Genomic DNA, 15,000 nt, shown 5'->3' with positions numbered 1-15,000 from the left:
CACACACACACACACCGCACGCACGCACCCACGCACCCACGCACCCACGCACGCACGCACCCACGCACGCACGCACGCACGCACGCACGCACAAACTAACACTAACCCACACTAGTTAGACCCCCCACCCTCACACCCAAACACCTGCCTGTGTGTCTCCACCTCCATGGGAGAGTGAGATATTGCCCTAACATAAACCAGGGCTCACAGGAATGCAAGGTCCTGTGGGTGAACGTTTTATCAGGCTTTTAGTGATGCCTTGTTTTCCTTACGCAGATCCTCTTTGTTTAATGTGCGTCAGCTTGGACGACCAGTGATAGTACACGTCAGGGGCCGTTACTAGGTACTAGATTACTCATGGTGCTAGAATCACGCATGTGGCATGAGTGACTGCACTTGAGGAGAAGTATGTTAAGCAGGAGCACAGGGACAGAAAATAGTTAGAGAGGCAACAGCTGTACTGTCTTACTGGGTGGTAAAGACAGGGAGGAATGGTGTGTGTGTGTGGGGGGGGGGGTCCTAGAGAAGACAGGGTAAAGAAAACTGAGATGTGGGTATACAGCTGTCTTGACCGGCACACACAAACACACACACACACACACCCACACATGCAAACACGCACACACACACACACACACACACACACACACACACACACACACACACACACACACACACACACACACACACACACACAGACACACAGACACACAGACACACACACACACACACACACACACACACACACACACTTCCATGGCCCCTTCTCCATAACCACTGAGTCATCGCAACGCAAAGCGAAGACAATGGGGCTTTGCAACAGCTGCAACCAGGTTGTTCAGATCTCAGCCACCGGGCACGGCAGCTCTATCTGCCCCTAAAGATGACTTCACTTCTCTGAGGTGCAAATGAGTCAGTCACAGTGATAATGAAGATGCATTGGATTTAAATAGAGCTTTTCCAGGTGCTCAAAGCACTTTAGAATTGAATGACTAAATAAACTTGAGAGACAGTGTGTGTGTGTGTGTGTGTGTGTGTGTGTGTCTGTATGTGTGTGTGTGTGTGTGTGTGTGTGTGTGTGTGTCTGTATGTGTGTGTGTGTGTGAGTATGTGTGCATGTCTATGTGTGTAATCATGCATGTGTGGTCGTATCTACTGTCGTAGATATCACACTGTCTCGTACCGTGGGAGTGGCGAGGCTATAAAAGTTGAACACAGTATATCCCGCCATACCTGCCTGCCGTCAGCTGGAGTGTGGTGCTGAGGACTTCCAGGGCTCTGCTCTGCCCCCCCCAGCCTCCATGCCCCCCTTAGACCTCTGTCTGTCTGGCCTCTCTGCTGCTATCAGCTGGCTACCCATATTTATAGCCTGGGGGGTCCAGTACACTGGTTTGGAAAGCTCTTATTTAAGTGTGCTGCATGGGTCGACAGTTCATCTCACACACTAGCCTTCACAACAGCAGTAACCTGGGGGGATGGAGGTGAGCACACACCAGACACGGCATGACGTGGAAGACTGAAACACTTGGGCCTTCCTCCTCTTTTTCTCTCCCGCTCTCTGTTTCTCTCTCTCTCCCTCTCTCTCTCCCTCTCTCTCTTTTCTCTCTTTCTCTCTCCCTCCCTCTCCCTCTCTCTCCCCCCCCCCCCCTCTCTCTCTCCCTTTGTCTCTCCGTGTTTCTGTGTTTCTGTGTCTTCCGTGCCATGGCTGAGAGCGTTGGGTGGAATGTAGCCCAACGGTGGGTTTTTAAATAGCACCTTGCCTCGGACCAGCCAGTCCTAATAAGGCAGAGGCCAGAGACACAACCCCAAAATATCATCAACCAGGCCACTGAAAATACAACACACTTTTCCTGAGGCCGTTACAAAAGAGTAGAGGGAAAGCTATAACAAGGAGTATCAATATTAGCATCAGCAAGCCCAGTAATTCACCTCCCAGTTACACTGTAGCTTGGTGTGCAGTTCAGTGAATAGGGATCTAACGGAGTGTAGTGGAGGTGGTTCGGAGACCACCCTTGCATGATGATTAACCTTGACTGAGACCTGAGGACATGCGTTGCCTCCCTGAGCTAACACCTTGGCTTTCGCTTAGCGAGTTTGCGCATGTCTTCAGCGCAAGGGACCTAGGTTTGAATCCCGGTCACTCACATGAGGATAGCTGAGGTTGTTGTGGTTGTTGTTGTTGTTGTTGTTGTTGTGGTAATGTACCAACAACATAATGTGAAATAGCGCTGGTCCAGGAGAGCAAGTGATGTGTACTGTAGTGGCCATGCCCTCAGTCGTATTATTACCTGTACTGACAATGCCCTCAGAGATTAATAAAGTTATATTGAATTGAATTGAATTGAGTCAGTGTCATGTATTTTCTGCCTGCAGGATCCTGGTGGGGGCGCCCCAAGCAAGGGGGCGTGGCCAGCTGAAGGGCAGTCGACCCGGGGCCCTGTACCGCTGTCCAATCACAGCAGAGGAATATGACTGTACGCCTGTGGACATCGATGGAGAAGGTGAGAGATGACAAAGGCTCTGTGCTGATGAAGGCTTGTCGTCTTTGAATCCTTATTTATTTTTCTAGATTTAACAATGCTGGCTATATTATTGACCTATTGAATCAACCCTGCGCTACAGCACCCAAAGACGCATCAATCAGAACTCAACTTTTTTCACAGTTGAGCACTTCCTTCCTTCCTTCCTTCCTTCCTTCCTTCCTTCTTCATGTATCAGGTTGACCAAGTACCCAGCCATTTCACAGCTACTCATATCTTTCCACTTTAAGAACTAATCCTAATCGAGTGCTGCTTCTCTCTCTGCCACAGTGAGGCCTGAGAGGGAGAGCAAGGACAACCAATGGCTGGGAGTCACGGTCAAGAGCCAGGGGATTGGTGGGAAGGTGGTGGTGAGTATACCACACATATACAGTAGCATGCCATGTCGTCATGGTAAATACAGTAGGATCTGACTCTTTCTCTTACTCTTGACATGCATGATTTGATTTTATTTATTTTAAGGGTAAAACTATTGTATGTTTATAAAGTACAAAGGCCCAGAAGTCCAGAACACATGAAAAACATATCATAACACATACAATCAATACATACAGCAACTAATAGATAATGAATAATCAATAACACACAAAGGTCAAAGGTGAAATAAACGACCTTCCCTCCTTCCTCCCCCAGACCTGTGCCCACCTGTACGAGCTGCGCCAGCGTGTGAAGCAGCCGTCGGAGACGCGCGATCCTATTGGCCGCTGCTACGTCCTGAGTGAGGACCTGACGGAGCGAGATGACCTGGACGGAGGAGAGTGGAAGTTCTGCGAGGGCCGTCCACAGGGACACGAGCAGTTTGGCTTCTGTCAGCAGGGTCTCTCGGCAAGCTTCACACCCGACAACAACTTCATCATTTTCGGGGCTCCGGGCACCTACAACTGGAAAGGTAAGGGGACTGGCTGACACTGGCCTGCTGTGTTGACCAACCAGATGGCTTGTTGTTGAAACATTGTTCTCATCAGGCATGCAGCGGTAGAAAGAATGGTGGGTAAAACACTGGACACTGGAAAAAATGCCTCGAGTAAACGCTAATGTTAAAATATACGTATTTTCGTAAAAGGTGGGAAAACTATTCTCACAAAAAAAGGAGAATTAGAAAAAAAGGGTGCTAGTTAGTACCAAAAAAAGATTCTTTATTTGTCCCTGTAGGGGAACCCTTTTTGGTGCCATGTACAGTAGAACCGTTTTGGCTTCCATGTTGAACCCTTTCCACCGAGAGTTCTAAATGGAACACAAAAGGGTTCTACATGGCACCAAAATGGGTCTTCAAAGGGTTCCCCTACAGGGATAAATGAAGAACCCCTTTGGAACTCTTTTTCTAAGAGTGTACATCAGATCTGACAGGCCTTTCCCTTACCGCTATGTTAGAGTATTGTTAGGAAATGCAGATCCCCATGATGAACCCATTTAAAAACAATACAGAGGTAATTTGGTATTCATGCCACTGAGTTTGTATACCAGGATAAACAATATGTAATTGATTTAAAAGCCAATCTACTGATTGGTGCAGTGCAGCCATGCTGATCGATAGCAGCGGGTTCATCAAAGAATGTGCCTTGATTGATATGCTTCAGTAAATCCTCACAGGGCTGACGAATGGCAGTGTCATGCTTTCACAGAAGTGATCAATGTGAATGGAATTATAACTCACTGTATTTTATAGTTCCTATAGGTTTTGTCCAAATTCACTGATGATATTTGAAAATTGAACGGTGTAACCCCAGTGATGGTATGTTGTGAACACCATGTTGTGATATGTAGTGTAGATATGGTCATGTTGTACTGTTGTACAGTATGTGAGAAGATCCTGCCATACTGTATGTGTGTGTAGAGATTTAATTGTGAGGGTGTGACACTGTATATGAACATGTCTGTGTGAACTGTGTCAGTTGTTTGTCTATGAGTGTGTGTGTGTGTGTATGTGTGTGTGTGTGTGTGTGTGTGTGTGTGTGTGTGTGTGTGTGTGTGTGTGTGTGTGAGAGAGACAGTGTGTGTGTATGTACTGTATGTCTATGTGGCTGTGCTTGTTGACCTGTGTCCTTTCCAGGAGAAATGCGTGTCCAGCTTCTAAACCAGACTCTGCTGGATATGGGTTTCTACGACGACGGGCCTTATGAGGTGGCGGATGGGAAACAGCTCAATGCACAGCTGATCCCAGTACCCTACCATAGTTACCTGGGTACGACCAGCCCTGCTCACTGCTGCCTGCCTGCCCTGTGCACAGGAGAGAGAGGGCCAGGGAAGGGCGACAACAGCACCATACTGTACCCAAAATACCCCCACAGCCTGCCAGATAGTCCCCATGCAGCCAACAGCTCTGAGACCGGCCCAGACTGGTTCTGTCTCTGTGTTCTATCCTTTAGGGCTTTTCCCTGGAGGTCCCCAGTGTGTGACTCACCAGGGCTGGATCCAGCTCCACTTAAATTTTTGACATACTTTCCCATACAAATGTGGCCAAGCGTTGCTGTCAGTGTCCAGAGTGATCTGGTCTCGGGCCGGAGGGTGGCAGGATATGAACATTATCCCACATCGTCATGGCCTAGAGTTAGTGGGAGCTAGTAGGTATGTGTTCCCCTTTAGATAACTGATTCAGAGTCACTGTAATCTGAGTCTTGGGATTTGTAGTCCCCCCCCCCACACACACAGGCAGGGGAATTCTGGGTACAGTCTGAGTCATTCTTGTCGTCCTTCTGTCAGGTACCAGCGGTTTCTGGTTCAGGAAAGAAACCGCTGCGGTACCCGAACGAAAAACACAAACAGATCACAGTCCTTCTCACCTGCACTCCCTGTCTTTCTCTCCCTCCCTCTCTTTGTCACTCTATCCCCCCTACCCCACCCCCTCACCATTTCACTCCCCTCCACTCCTCTACTCCTCCTTCCACCACTCTCTCCCTCTCTCTCTCTCTCTCTCTCTCTGGGGCCCCAGGGCTCTTGTTCATGGCTAGTCCAGTTGAGGATGCACTGGTGTACAAAACGCTGGAGCCCTCCAACCGGCCTGTGTTTGAGGACGTAGCTCAGAATAGCTACTTAGGTTTGTAGCTGAGTGAGGTGTTGTGTAAACCCCATTTGCTTTGTAGTGGTATAGACTCACCCTCTGTCCTCCGACGTCCTCGACCGTACCCGTTTGTTTGCTAATGCTAGCTCCTGTCCTAGAACAACGTGTGTAGAATTTGTTTACATACGACTCTTACACCCTCAAAGAGGCAGCCATCTTGACCACTGCACCGAAGGCACGGGAAATCGACACCTTCCTCTTTTTGTCTCTGTAAAAATCGATTTGTGAATCGCATTAACATTCATTTCCATACATTTCCATCAGAGGACCTGTATACAGTGGATAGTCAATAGTCAAGTTAATGAACTGAATTGTCAGCCACCTATAGTACGGTATACAACATTACTGTATGTAGCATGGCTGACAGTGCTTAGTGGAGTGCGGTGGTGATGGTTGTCTCTTTGTGTAGTAGCAGGATGGACTCTCTTTAGTCAGTAGGCCTCTGGAGCCGTTTCGTCCCTATAGTCTCTGTGTGGTGGTACCATTAGCCGTCATCCTTGCTGTCAGTCTGCATGTGTGTGTTGGGTCTGCGTGGAGCTGTCCAGGGTACCTTGTGGTGGTTCTCTAATATTGGTGGTGGTTCTCTAATGGTTCTATCGTAGAGAAATAAAGCAGAATATACTGTACATATGCCCCAATGAAGGAAGTATTCTAAGATGACCATGTTTGTTATTCCAGAGATAGTATACAGTAGGTTAAAACTAAGTGGTACAACATTCGCAGTGTAAGGACTGCCTAGTTAAGAGCTTCTCTTATTTTAGATTATTGAACAATAGGTAGCTCTTTTATCGATAGAAAGCTCAATAGATGCCCGTTCATCGAGGATGAATTCTAACCAATAACGTTTTGTAAGATCGATTGTTTCCCTTCATGTGGATCTATTGTAAACCTCTCTATTCACGTCCTCACAACCTTCTCTCTTCTTCACCGAGCGCTTCTCCTCCACAGCCCTAATGCCCATTCGACCTCTGACCTTCACTTATAACTCGCATGCCTCCATCGATCCTAACCAAACAACACCACACGCATACGCACGCTTACTAAAGGCATTTTAAACAGGGCTCTCATTGGTGCTCTTTAAATGTCATGTGTAGAGGAATTGTAATACAGTGTGCAGTCATTATAATGTTATTATATTTGACACCTCGTGGATTCACATATCTTCCTAATGTTAGGTTGTATACATTTCTTAATCACAAAGCTGATCCATAGACCCTCTACTAAGCGAGCCTACGCTAGCAAACGCTACGTTTTACACAGTACTCCTACGCAAATGACATCCATTAAATCAGATTATTGTCGGTTAGGAAGCCCGCTGGACTCATCTGTCAGGGCCAGAACTGTTTTCCAGAGTACATGCCAAGATAGATCCAATCCAGGCAATGGAATGGCAGTTTTCTTGATTTCCATCGCTATCCCTCATGATGCTGTTATTAAAAAAGAAAAATATAACAAATACATGGATTACTGTAAGAGCCAATCAAAAGGCTTCATTCTGGTTTCATCAAGATCAAGATCAATTTCCTTTTTCCGTTTTGATTCCCAAGCTTTTTAGCCTTTGGACAGCCAATTTGACTCCATATAAGTCCTCCGATGACGGTGAAAGCAGCTTCACAGTACATTCTACAGTATGTAGATTTCAGAGGGCCCCACAGTTGTTAGCCTAACCCTTTAGGCCCCCATTCCATGTAAAACCTCTCCAGGATAAAGCCTCCGTCCCTGTATAGCTTTAAAGAGCAGAGAAGGATCAGACCTTTGTGTAAAAAGTAGCAGCTTGTTCCATCCCTCAGTTTAACGGAGGTTGTGATCTACAGTGTTGCATTCCACACCTGCCACCCTGGAGCTGCCCACTGTTTGTCTCTGTCTGCCTGTCTGTCTGTCCGTCCGTCTGTCTGTCTGTCCGTGAGAAGAAGCTTCTGCATGTTGACCCAGGACTAACACAGTCTCCCTGCCAACCCCCCGACCCCCCCCCACCCCCCCTCCAACCCCCACCCTGCCTGCTACCACAAATACCCCTGCATGTTGGAATAGACCCGTTTCGAATGTTTGCATGCTGTTATTACTGTTCATGTGTTATTCAGTCACTGTCAAAACCACACAGATTGGTTGAATGGGATATTTCTCACAGCTTGATACCAAGTCAGATTTCAACACACTCATGTCACACCACATGCACTGTCTCCTCCTCGGGCCTCCACTACCTGATGTGTGTACAACCAGGCACACCCTCACATTCCCTCACATTACCTCACACACACACACACACACACACACACACACACACACACACACACACACACACACACACACACACACACACACACACACACACCGCGGAAGAGAATCTCTTTAAAAGAGATTAATGAAGGACTGCTTTGTTTTTATGCTGCATTAAGTAGGAGATACTGGCGCAGAATCCAGTGCTTCTCTCTCTCTACCACACACATAGCTTCTCTCTCTCTCTCCTCGGACCACATACCACTCTTCTTTCCCCGCAGACAGCACGTCCCTCCACTTACACACACGGGACATTACACCCATCATGTGTTTGGCATTTAATCAATAGTCACTTAGCCACACATTTCATTAGAAGGAGGATTCTAGGGAACACTAAGCGAGATCAGGGCCGAGGCTTAGACCCCATGGTCAATCCTAACTGACATTCCCCTGGTCCCCCCCATCCCCCATCCCCCCCCCCCGTCCCCCATCCCCCCTCCCGTGCGGTTCTCCGATCTCCAGGCTTTTCCGTGGACTCCGCTGAGGGGATAATGAAACGGTCGGAGCTGACCTTCGTGGCAGGGGCGCCGCGAGCCAATCACACGGGAGCTGTGGTGCTACTGCGGAAGGACAACGTGTACCGGCTGGTGCCTCAGCACATCCTCTGGGGGGAGGAGCTGGCGTCGTCCTTCGGCTACTCTGTGGCCACGGCCGACCTCAACAACGATAGGTGAGACCCTCCCCCCACCCCTGCCCCGCCCCACCTGGATACTTCCTCTGGATGGGAGTCAGAGCAGATAGACAGAACCCTAGACAGAACCCTAACCCTGTGGCCACAGCAGTCCTCAACAGTGACGTGTGGGGGGGCATATAGCACCTCTGTGTGCTGAATGAACGCTTGACACTGAAATGCATCCACAGTGTATTAAATATATACACTCACTGGCCACTTTATTAGGTACACCTTGCTAGTACTGGGTTGGACCCCCTTTTGTAGCCCATCTGCTTCAAGGTTCGACGTGTTGTGCGTTCAGAGATGGCCTTCTGCATACCTTGGTTGTAACAAGTGGTTATTTGAGTTACTGTTGCCTTTCTATCATCTCGAACCAGTCTGGCCATTCTCCTCTGACCTCTGGCATCAACAAGGCATTTTCGCCCAGAGAACTGCCGCTCACTGGATATTTTCTCTTTTTTTGACCATCCTCTGTAAACCCTAGAGATGGTTGTGCGTGAAAATCCCAGTAGATCAGCACACCACGTTCAAAGTCACTTAAATCACCTTTCTTCCCCATTCTGATGCTCGGTTTGAACTTCAGCAGGTCGTCTTGACCATGTCTACATGCCTAAATGCATTGAGTTGCTGCCATGTGATTGGCTGATTAGATATTTGTGTTACCGAGCAGTTGAACAGGTGTACCTAATAAAGTAGCCGGTGAGTGTGTGTGTGTATATATATATATATATATATATATATATATATATATATATATATATATATATATACACATTTATTTTAAACTAAATGCTAGCTGAAGCGTTCTCTTGGATGGGGGTAGATAGCTGAGACAGAATCATGAGTCACAATGATGAAAGCTATTGAGTAGACGTTTCCTGAAACCTTTGTAGCACTGAGATCATCTCTGTTCCTGTAGGCTACGGTACAAAGGCCCAAAGTGCTATGATGTACTGTAACTCATCATTGATGAGTCAGTGAAATGAATAGAATTGCATGAATAAATATGTATTTGACAATATCTTCTCAGTTGATTCATATATATATACAGTACATTCACTGCTTTTTCAACCTTGACTATTCTCTCTCTCTCATAGCTGGACAGACGTGATTGTGGGAGCCCCTAACTACTTTGACCGTAAGGCAGAGATAGGAGGCGCTGTGTATGTGTTCCTGAACCCAGCCAGTCACTGGAATGAGTGTCGGCCCATACGCCTCAACGGAACCTACGACTCCATGTTTGGGCTGACCGTCAGCAGTTTGGGGGACATAGATCTGGACGGATATGGGGGTGAGGGAGCGCTGAGCTTGCTTGGCTCCATACTGTCTGTGTTTCAACCTGTTACTCCTGTGACTAGATGGATGTGCGGGTGAGCAGCAGAAGACTTTGGGAAACAACATGTTTTTTTCAGGGGGGCTCCATTACAAAAAAAGATTTTAAAAAGATCTCAATGCAAGTTACCTGGATAAACACATTGAATAAATAGATTCAACATCAATTAATAATACTTTGCTTGGCTTCATTCTGTATGTTTTACTATTGGTCTATACTGTACATGTATGGCAAGGCAATGAAATCTAGTCATAGGAGTTGACTATTTTTTTGTTTGTTAGTTTATTTTCTATTTCTTCTGTGTAAATGTGTGTATCTGCTTAGACATTGCTGTAGGAGCACCATTCGATGGAGATGGTAAAGTCTTCATCTACCGTGGCTCCAAGAGTGGCATCGAGACCAAGCCTGCACAGGTGAGAAGAGACTCAGATAACATCTCACCCACTCCTGTGTACCACAAGACTGTGTTAGCATGCTGAGCTAACCCCCCCCCCCCCCCCCCCCGCTCTAGATCCTGGATGGACAGTCCCACAGTGTGAAGATGTTCGGCTACTCCATCTCGGGGGGTCTGGACATCGACGGTAACCTCTACCCTGACCTGGCTGTAGGCTCGCTCAGTGACCACGTGGTGCTCTTCAGGTGAGCCATTCACTTCTGAAATACTTTATTGGGAAGAAACAGCCGTGTCCGAGGATGCTTCATTTTAAGGTGATCGTTACAGTAGTAACTTCACTTTGTCTGATGTGTGTTGTACATGCCTAAAAAATTCTACAAATACTTTATTGTTAAACCTATTGATTTCTCCAATGACCTCATGAGTGCATGATCAACAACAAGTATGATGTGATTTTGTCTGTTAAGAGGATGAAATATGAGTGTTATCATTCACTCATTGTTCCACTTGTTGGTCCTATCTTTCCCTCAGGTCTCATCCTGTGGTCCATGTGCACAGAGACTTCTTAATAGAGCCTCAGTACATTGACCAGGAGAATTACAACTGCAAGGGCAGAGATGGAGTGTGGTAGGTTACAATTATGGCATTTGATGTTCCAGTCAAAATCGCACATTTTAAGCTGAATGTTTTAAGTATATAAGTAAGTGAATATACAACCATTTTATTGAGAAGATACTTTGTTCAGAAAGTGGACTTGTGACAGTGTCTTGTTTCACCAGTGTGGAGTTCAAGGTCTGCTTCAAATTCACTGCCTCCCTAAAGACCTACTCACCCAACATCAGTGAGTTACACCTCTCCGTTGTAAACCATCTTAGTTCTCTTCTCCCATAAAAGAGAGTTCATTATACTCTTAGTACATCAGTGAGTTACAGCTCTCTGTTCTCAACCATCTTTGTTCTCCTCTACCATAAGAGAGAGTTCATTACACCCTCAGTGATGCTGCAGTCTTCACTGTGATATAATCACAGCCAATTAAACCTTATTATGATCAACACAGCTGTGTCATACTGTATTCTCTCAGATGATGTTAATGTATTGCTGCATCCCTGGAGTGCTCTAAGTCTTCCCTATGTATGTGCTGACATTTTCTCAAGTGTGTGTTGACTCTCTCTCTCTCTCTCTCTCTCTCTCTCTCTCTCTCTCTCTCTCTCTCTCTCTTTCTCTCTCTCTCTCTCTCTCTCTCTCCAGCGTTGGAACTACTCTTTGAAGCTGACACCGAGCGCAGGAAGCTGGGTCTCCCGCACCGTGTCAGCTTTCTGAATCGTAGGGCGTCAGATGCGGAGTATGTCCACACTGAGGAAGTGAAGCTGTTGGGCCAGCACCACCTAGCCTGCCAGAGCGCCACCTTCCAACTACATGTGGTTAGGGTTAGGGTTAGGGTTAGGGTTAGGTTTAGCAGCGGAGAGCAAATCCATTTGCCAACTTGCTTGCAACTTGCTTGCAAATAGCTTTTTTATGGCTATGAAAAAAAAAATGTCTGTGTTGTTGTTTTCGGGTTATTGTGTAGGTTTCCTGTATGTGTGTTGCTTTTCAATGTCTTTTGTGAGTATTTCTATGGCTTTTGTGAGTATTTCTATGATCCATTTCTAGGGAAAACCAACATCCATGTTCCATGATTAACTCCTGTTTGACCCCTGTAGGACAATATTCCGGACAAACTGCGTCCCATCTCTCTGGCGATCACCCACACTATCAAGCACCCCCGACCCCACCCTCACAAACACCCCAAGCACTTACCCACACTGCCTCCTATCTTGAGTCTTGCTGCGTCCAATACACTGCACACTGAGGTGAGTAAGGCCTAGTTCAAACACCACTCTACACTCTCTCTCTCTCTCTCCCCCCCTTTCTCTCTCTCTCTCTCTCTGTCCACTCTCCCCTCTCTCTCTCTCTCTCACTCCAAACACCACTCTACAGCTGCGGCAAACTCAAAAAAACGTAATTTCTTCACATTACATGCTGCACAGCTGTTCTGCTCATCATTAGCACAATGTCTAAACCTAGGGTTAAAGGACCAGGCTCAGGGCAGATGCGGTGTCTGCCAGGCCGTCATTGCAAATATATTAGTTCTTGAATCAGTTGATAGATGGTCTGAACATGCTCACTAAGCCACTATTCAGATAAAGTGTGGCCAGTAAGTATACTAGATAATCTATATTTGTGTATTGTTTTTGTTTTTTGATGTTGAGCATACTGTACATGTCTCTGGCAGGTGAACTTCCGGAGGGAGGGTTGTGGTGAAGATACGATCTGTCAGAGCAACCTGAAGTTGAGCTACCAGTTTGGTACCAGATCTCCAATCTCTGACATCTTCACCCCTCTACCAAAGTTAGTAGCGCTCTGTGTGTGTGTGTGTGTGTGTGTGTGTGTGTATGTGTGTGTGTGTGTCTGTGTATGATATCTCCACAGTAAATCCTCTACAGTCTTTCCTCCATGTCTAACCTCTCTCTATCCCCCCTACCCTCCCCATCCCCCCTATCTCCCCTTCCCCCCTCTCTGTGTCCCCCCCCCCCCCCCCCCCCCCCCACACACACACACCCTCCCTATCCTCCTCTCCCCCAGAGATGAGGACGAGGTGGCCGTGTTCTCTATGTCTGACCAGAAGTCTGTGGTGTTGGAAATCATCATCACTAATGTCCCCTCTGACCCCCTGCACCCGGAGGAGGATGGTGACGACGCCCACGCCGCCCAGCTACTGGTCACCATACCTGACACGCTGTCCTACTCCGGCTTCAGGGGACAACAGGTGCGGTGGTGCAGGATACTTTATACCCTAACCCTATGTTGATCTATGCCAATCCACTGATTAAAGCCAATGCCTGTTTGTTTAATTGGTTGGAACTCAGTGATTGAAATTGAAAAATGTGAAAAAAAAGTTATTGGTGCCTATAGTTACAATACAAGCTTACAGAAGGTTATTGCACATCTGTGAATGACCTGTGTATGTGCGTGTGTGCGTGTGTGTGTGTGTGTGTATGTGTGTGCACAGTATGTCTCAAGAAGGGGTTCAATTTGGATTCTGTACTGTAGTTGTTACTATCCCCCCAAATCAGGGGAGGCTGGTAGAGGTAGAATATCGGAGGATGGGCTCATTGTAAAGCATGTAAATGGAATGAGGAATGGTATTAAACATGTGTCCTCAGATTTCTAACTCTACCAGCCTCCCCTGCCCCAAATATATTGCTTTTTCCATAATACCTGACATCTATTGATTTATAAAGTACTTAGTTAGACATTTATTTTTCCGAATGGATTTTCATAAATTTCCCACTTTATTATGTCTCCCATTCTAAAATGTAGTATAACCTGACTGCCATGAGTGTGTGTTTGTCTCATGTTAGGTGGGGGTGCCAGGACTGGATTTGTGTCATGAGTGTTGAATGGTGGAACTATCGCTGGATATCTAAGACAATTTGTCTGTGTGTGTGTGTGTGTGTGTGTGTTTTGTGTAGGTGGTGTGCCAAGCCAATCAGAATGGCAGTCAGGCAGAGTGCGAGCTGGGAAACCCTCTGAAACGGGACTCTACGGTAATACATGACATGACACATCCCATTCAGACTCATAGTCTCACATTCTCTTGTTTACCTAAAGTCATTTGGTATCTTCTTCTGTCACCCTTGATGGACAGAAATGGCTTGATCTAGCCTAAGAATGCTTGGGTTTACCATTTGTTTTACCTCCCTTATGGCAGAATTATTCTGCCATTTCCCTGTTCACAATTCAACTGTTCGTGTTGTTGTCTGTTTTAAAACAGCTAAAGTTCTACATCATCTTGAGCACCTCTGCAATCAGCACTGAAACCACTGAGATGTCTGTGAACCTCTTGTTGACTACGTAAGTCCAATTGGCAACTTCCTAAATTGTTTTCAAATCAGGTTTATTTTCTCATACAGAAGGGCAAGTTTCCTAGACCTAGATAAAGTCTAGTCCTGGGTTAAAGACCTTGTTCAGTGGAGAATCTCAGTTGAAAGTGCCTATAAGACGTTTATACTGCTATTTAAATAACGTTTTGATTTGATTTGATATCATGTTCTTGTATGGTGTAATTGGACCTCTCTGTGTCTATATGTGTGTCGTCCTCAGCATCAGTGAACAACGTGACCTGGCCCTAGTCTCTGCCTACGCCAAAGTGGTGATAGAGCTCCCCCTGGCAGTCAGTGGGTAAGTAGCAGCCTTTTAGTAGAAGTAGCTAGGTTAAAGTAGCCCTTCGATGCTGGTCAGTTATTCATTTCTCCCTCCAATGGTTAAGGTTAGGGTTTGGGGAGAATAAGATGATCCTAGATCTGTATCGAGCCATTATCAGCAGGGCTGCAGTCAATTCCATTTCAGGAAGTAAACTGAAATTCCAATTCTAATTCCAAATTAGAATGAGGAATTATTAATGAGGAACCTTTAATTCAATTGAATGAACTGAATTAAAATGGTATTGACCCCAACCCTGATGATCAGTTGTATATGTTTATCCCTAGTAAACATGGTGCCATGCTAGGCTATGCTAATTTATGCTGGCTAGCTCACAGCTGTCCAGTGACTTAGGGTGTTGTTGTTGTGTTACCCCAGGGTAGCGTGGCCACACCAGCTGTTCTTCAGCGGGGCCGTGAAGGGGGAGAGCGCCATGAAGACTCTGGATGACATCGGGAGCGCCGTGTATTATGAGTTTACAGT

At 46.4% G+C, this 15,000-nt stretch overlaps 1 protein-coding gene across 1 annotated transcript in view; it reads left to right on the top strand.

Moving 5' to 3' along the window:
• Positions 1-15,000, top strand: part of itga7 (integrin, alpha 7) — a 33,681-nt gene that overhangs the window by 12,764 nt on the left and 5,917 nt on the right. The window contains 19 exon segments of the mRNA XM_083667450.1: positions 2,374-2,501; positions 2,811-2,890; positions 3,174-3,429; positions 4,591-4,722; positions 5,470-5,574; positions 8,338-8,545; positions 9,646-9,839; positions 10,206-10,294; positions 10,393-10,520; positions 10,807-10,902; positions 11,055-11,116; positions 11,524-11,693; positions 11,976-12,125; positions 12,548-12,663; positions 12,898-13,081; positions 13,788-13,862; positions 14,090-14,169; positions 14,419-14,496; positions 14,896-14,998. Coding sequence (XP_083523576.1) covers positions 2,374-2,501; positions 2,811-2,890; positions 3,174-3,429; positions 4,591-4,722; positions 5,470-5,574; positions 8,338-8,545; positions 9,646-9,839; positions 10,206-10,294; positions 10,393-10,520; positions 10,807-10,902; positions 11,055-11,116; positions 11,524-11,693; positions 11,976-12,125; positions 12,548-12,663; positions 12,898-13,081; positions 13,788-13,862; positions 14,090-14,169; positions 14,419-14,496; positions 14,896-14,998 — 2,434 coding nt within the window.

Source organism: Argentina silus (assembly GCF_951799395.1).
Source record: "Argentina silus genome assembly, chromosome: 4".
NCBI classification, from domain to species: domain Eukaryota; kingdom Metazoa; phylum Chordata; class Actinopteri; order Argentiniformes; family Argentinidae; genus Argentina; species Argentina silus.
The sequence above is the reverse complement of the archived record's forward strand: the minus strand, read 5'-3'. Positions and strand labels throughout refer to the sequence as shown.